This window comes from Salvia splendens, chromosome 13 (genome assembly GCF_004379255.2).
Source record: "Salvia splendens isolate huo1 chromosome 13, SspV2, whole genome shotgun sequence".
Lineage (NCBI taxonomy): Eukaryota > Viridiplantae > Streptophyta > Magnoliopsida > Lamiales > Lamiaceae > Salvia > Salvia splendens.
This window is the reverse complement of record NC_056044.1, coordinates 9153744-9158657: the sequence shown is the minus strand read 5'-3', so window position 1 is coordinate 9158657 and position 4914 is coordinate 9153744. Positions and strand designations below refer to the sequence as shown.

Below are 4914 nucleotides of genomic sequence, written 5' to 3'. Positions count from 1 at the left end.
GGGTTCTCCAAGCGCGCTTCAACATCATCAAAGCCCCGGCTCGTACGTGGTTCATGGAAAACATGGTCGACATCATGTATACGTGCATAATCTTGCACAATATGATTGTCCAAGACGAAGGACCCGAGGCGGGAAATTGGTTCGACGACGAATCCCCCGGAAGCTCAACCGCAAGTAGTCAGCCTCGAAGTGGAGCGCATCCGTCTATACAAGAACGATTATCTATTCGTGCAAGGACACGCGACTCTAGTGCCCACACCCAACTCCAACAGGATCTAATTGAACACATTTGGGCAAATTTTGGCGGATGAAATTATTAAAATTATGTACTTTTATATTTTTAGGATTTTAATTGTGTGCTTTTTATTTTTTTAGGATTTTAATTGTGTGCTTTTTATTTTTCTAAAAGTTTAAATTTGTTTTAATGTTGTGTGTTTTTTAATAAAGTGTGTTTGTTTTTTAATAAAGTGTGTTTATTTAAATTGAATTGGGTTGGAAATAAAAAAAAAATGAAATTGAATGAATAGTAATTTAAGGAACGGTTAAGGAACGGTTAAGGAACGGAGGGTTGCAGGTTCCGTTCCTTAGTTAAGGAATGGAGTAAAAAAGTACAGTGGGGCCCTCAAATAGTGGTTTAAGGAACGGTATAGGAACGGCGTTGTGGATGACCTAATATCCGAGTGAAAATGAAAAGGAAAATGAAAAGGAAAAAGTAAAAGAAAAGGATAAAGTAGTGATGTAGCGTGTGTGTGCTTCCATTTGAATGATGATGAACTGAAAAGAGGGATGTTCAGCAATTCATACTCTGATTAACAAATCAACAACTTGTGTTGTCAATGTAAGTTTCTACATTTCATTTTCTGAAGCAATTTTACTGCGCAATCAATTTCCCCTTTTTCCTGAATCTGTAATTTTCAATTCACACACACACACACCACCTCTTTCCCGCGAATGTTAGGGTAAATGGCGGATGCACGTTCTACAACGTGACCTCTAATTGTGCTCATTTTCCGTCTCAATCGGTCGGTGATGGAGAAGACTCTGGAAGGTCTGAGCAAGCGCGCCGCTGTAACTGAGAGAATGATGGATTTTCTGCAAACACGATGCTCGGAGATTGAGTCGAGGAAACGGAAATTGGACGCGGCTTGGGACTCGGTGTCGGAGAGGATGCGTGACGCCGATTTTCGGGAAGGAGCGCTGAATAAACGGCAGTGGGAATTGGAGGAGAGGCAGAAGAGGTTCTTCGTGTTCGAAGACGTGAAAATGAGGGAACTGGCCTCTTGCGAAGAGGAGCTGGAACATCGTAACGCTGCGGCGGAGGAGCATGTTCAGTTGCTTATTATGGAAAGGGCTGAAGTGGGAGAAACTAGGCGGCGGGCGGGAGAGAGGTTGGCTATTATTGAGGCTACGAAGGAGAGCTTGAGGTTTGAAAGACAAACTTTAGCGGAGAAGGAGGAGAGATTCGATGCGATGATCAATGCGTTGAAGGAGAAAGAGTTGTTCATAGAGGAGAACATGAGAGGAATTGCATTGAAAAAAGATAATTTGGACGAGAAGTGGAAAGAGATTGGTGAGGAGCAGGCTAGATTGGCTGACGAAAAGTCTAGGGGCCAAAAACTGTTTAAGCATTGCTTCATGGAGAGGATAGAGGTGGCAGAAAATAAACTTGAGCAGGTGAGGTTGAAGATGGATAGCAAGTTTGGGGAGATTGGATGTAGGGACAATGCAGGTTGGGAATCGTTGGCGTTGAGTATAAAAGAAGCTGATTTGGTTAGGGAATCGGTGGAGAAAAAGTTGGAGGAGTTGGAGAGGATGAGGACAGAATTCATTTCATTCCAAGAGGAGAAAGCTAGAGAGTTGGCTTCAAAAGAGCAGTTACTAGATGCAATGACTGAAAAGCTTGTCGAGGATGCCGAGTTGAGTAATCAAGAATTAATAGAACGAGAGAAGTTGGGGCACTCGCTTTTGGAAAGGCTGCAGTTGGCTAAAGAAAATGTGGAGGGGCTAAAGACGAGTGTTGAGAATAGATTTTATGAAGCTGATGAGAAAATGAGGAAGCTGGCTTCAGAAGAGCAGCTACTGGATTCAAGAAGTGAAAAAGTCTTTAGGGATGCCGAGTTAATGAATGAAGAATTGATAGAACGAGAGAAGTTGGGGCGTCAGCTTCTTGACAGGTTATGTTCGGTAAAGGATTCTGTGGAGGGATTGAAGGCAGCAGCTGATCAGAGATTTATAGAAGTCTCTTTGAAGGAAACTGATTTGGATTCACTTCGTAATTGGGTTGAAAAGAAAATGGATGAGGCCGACTTGAAGGAAAGAGAAGTCGAGGAGCAAGGACGGAGGATTGCAGAAAAGGAAGGGCGTCTGATCTCTAAGGAAAAGGAACTTGAAGTTAGACACAAAGTTAGGTCGGAGAAGCTAGATTCAAGAGAGAATTCTCTGAAAGAATTTACGCGTAATTGCTTCAAGGAACATCGTGCTATCAAAAGGGAGTTACGAACTGAGAAAGATTTGGTTGAGAAACGTGTTAGAGATCTTGATGAAAGAGAGCAACGTCTCTACCATGCACAAGAGGAACTTGAATTCAAGGAAAAACAGATGAGGGAAAGTTTCAAACTCCTTGAATATAAACACCACCACCCAACTGATGTCTTCATTGCCCCCATTGAGATCGAACCAGATGAGTCTGTAGACTTGAAGTTTATGGTGAGAATGGATGGTAAAACCTTGCAGATGTTTCTAAATGACAGGGAAAAGGAGTTTGATTCAATGGTCGATGAAATCTTCAAAGTTCTACACCTATCTTCTGATCCTGCAAAGTTGGTTCTAGATGCGATGGCGGGGTTTTACCCTCCACGATTAAGGGAAGAAGATGTGGAGTACAACGTTAGGAGAACTTGTATAATTCTGTTGGGGCAGCTTATCAAGTTGTCTCCAACCATCAGACCTCATGTTAGGGAAGAAGCAATAGAACTTGCTACTTCATGGAAGTCTCAATTGAAAGCTGCTTCTCAAAATGCAAAGTCACAGGAGGTTTTAGGATTCTTGTGCCTATTGTCTGCATTTGATCTAGCCTCCTATTTTGACGTAGACGATCTTTCTAGTTTCCTGATGGTAGGTCAGTATAAAGAAGCACTTGGCTTGGAGTGAAGGTAGTATTTCTAGCTATAAACTTTCCTTTATCTGTCACTGCTAATGTAGTTGTGCTTACTTTCTTTTGGAAGACTTCCATCCATCATTTTCCTTTTGACAAAATGAAGCCAGTGAATATTAGTATCAAATTGTGTTTGTTTCCTAGTATTAGTTTCTCTTGCTTGTGATATGGTTGATTTGAAGAGGCTACTTTGGATAATGCAGCAAATGTTGTTGCATCATACTCCCTCCGTCCCATAAGAGTATGCACTTTTGGTTGGACGCAAGTTTTGTACACAATTGAAAAGTAAGAAAGAGACCGATAGAAAAAGTATTTAAGGGATTGTTAGTGGAGGATGCGTTTCACCTTAATATAGAGACAAGTTTTTCCAAAATTAGAAAGCGCATACTCTTGTGGGACGGACTAAAAAAATATGCATACTCTTGTAGAACCGACTAAAAAAGAAGTGCATACTCGTATGGAATGGAGGCACTACAAAAAAAAGGCTATTTACCGAGCACCGTTACCAAGCATAGTTAAATGTGCTCGGAAAATAGCGATCACCTTCAACTATGCTCGGCAACATACCGAGCACAAATGAAGGTGCTCGGCAATATCAGAAACGAGAGTGTTAACTCTGAGCAATTTCGGAGCAGGTCAACGTGCTCGGCCTGACAATCAATCGACAATGGCAAGCAGCATTTATTTGCTCGGAGAATGGCGAGCACAAAAGATGTGCTCGGGATATATTAAAATAAAGACTTATGAAATTATTCGTAGAATATATACATTTTCCACTTATTTAACAACAACAGGAATTTAAAACATGTCAATATTACATATCAATATTATGAAGCAATACAATATCTCGGTAAAATTTGCATTCCTTCACCATAAATGTGTGTGAAAATATTAAAATTTATTTTAGACATATAATATGATATTATATATTTAAGAAATGCCGAGCACCATATATGTGCTCGGAAAATATACAAAAAAATAATTAATAATTATTCAACAACAAGAAGAATTTAAAACATTATAATACTACATATCAATATTTTGAAGTAATACAATATCTCGGAAAATTTGCATATAGATCCTTTACCATAAAATGTGTATGAAAACATTAAAATTTATTTTAAACATTTAATATGCTATTATATTTTTAAGAAGTGTCGAGCACCGCATATGTGCTCGGAAAATATACAAAAAAATAATTAATAATTACTCAACAACAAGAAGAATTTAAACATTATAAATACTACATATCAATATTTTGAAGTAATACAATATCTCAGAAAATTTGCATATAGATCCTTTACCATAAATGTGTGAAAACATTAAAATTTATTTTAAACATTTAATATGCTATTATATTTTTAAGAAATGCCGAGCACCGCATATGTGCTCGGAAAATATACAAAAAGAAATTAATAATTATTAAACAACAAGAAGAAATATTACATATCAATATTATGAAGCAATACAATATCTCGGAAAATTTGCATATCGATCCTTCAACATAAATGTGTATGAAAATATTAAAATTTATTTTAAACATATAATATCAATATTTTTAAGAAATGCCGAGTACCACATATGTGCTTGGCAAATACCGACCACCATATAAGTGCTCGGAATTCATAAAAGAATATAATTAATAATTATTTAAAAACAATAATAATTTAAAACATGTCAATATTTTTTATTAGTGAAATATCTCGGAAAACTTGCATATATAAAAATTTGAGGATCATTCACCATAAATATTAAAATTT

The 4914-nt window shown here is 37.8% G+C and overlaps 1 protein-coding gene across 2 annotated transcripts; it reads left to right on the top strand.

The window, feature by feature from the left end:
• The first annotated feature begins 693 nt into the window (after positions 1–693).
• LOC121760109 (trichohyalin-like) lies at positions 694–3281 on the top strand. 2 transcript variants are annotated; one of them, XM_042155722.1, is made up of 2 exons: positions 694–838; positions 1039–3281. In XM_042155722.1, the coding sequence occupies exon 2, from the start codon at positions 1081–1083 to the stop codon at positions 3148–3150; it is 2070 nt and encodes a 689-aa protein (XP_042011656.1). In that variant the 5' UTR covers positions 694–838; positions 1039–1080; the 3' UTR covers positions 3151–3281. The 2 variants fall into 2 exon arrangements, with proteins under 2 accessions (XP_042011656.1, XP_042011655.1); XM_042155721.1 differs by having other exon boundaries at positions 959–3281.
• The last annotated feature ends 1633 nt before the right edge of the window (positions 3282–4914 follow it).

Coding starts and splice junctions, on each gene's coding strand:
- LOC121760109 (XM_042155721.1), top strand. CDS start 1,030: ATGGAGAAGACTCTGGAAGGTCTGAGCAAGCGCGCCGCTGTAACTGAG.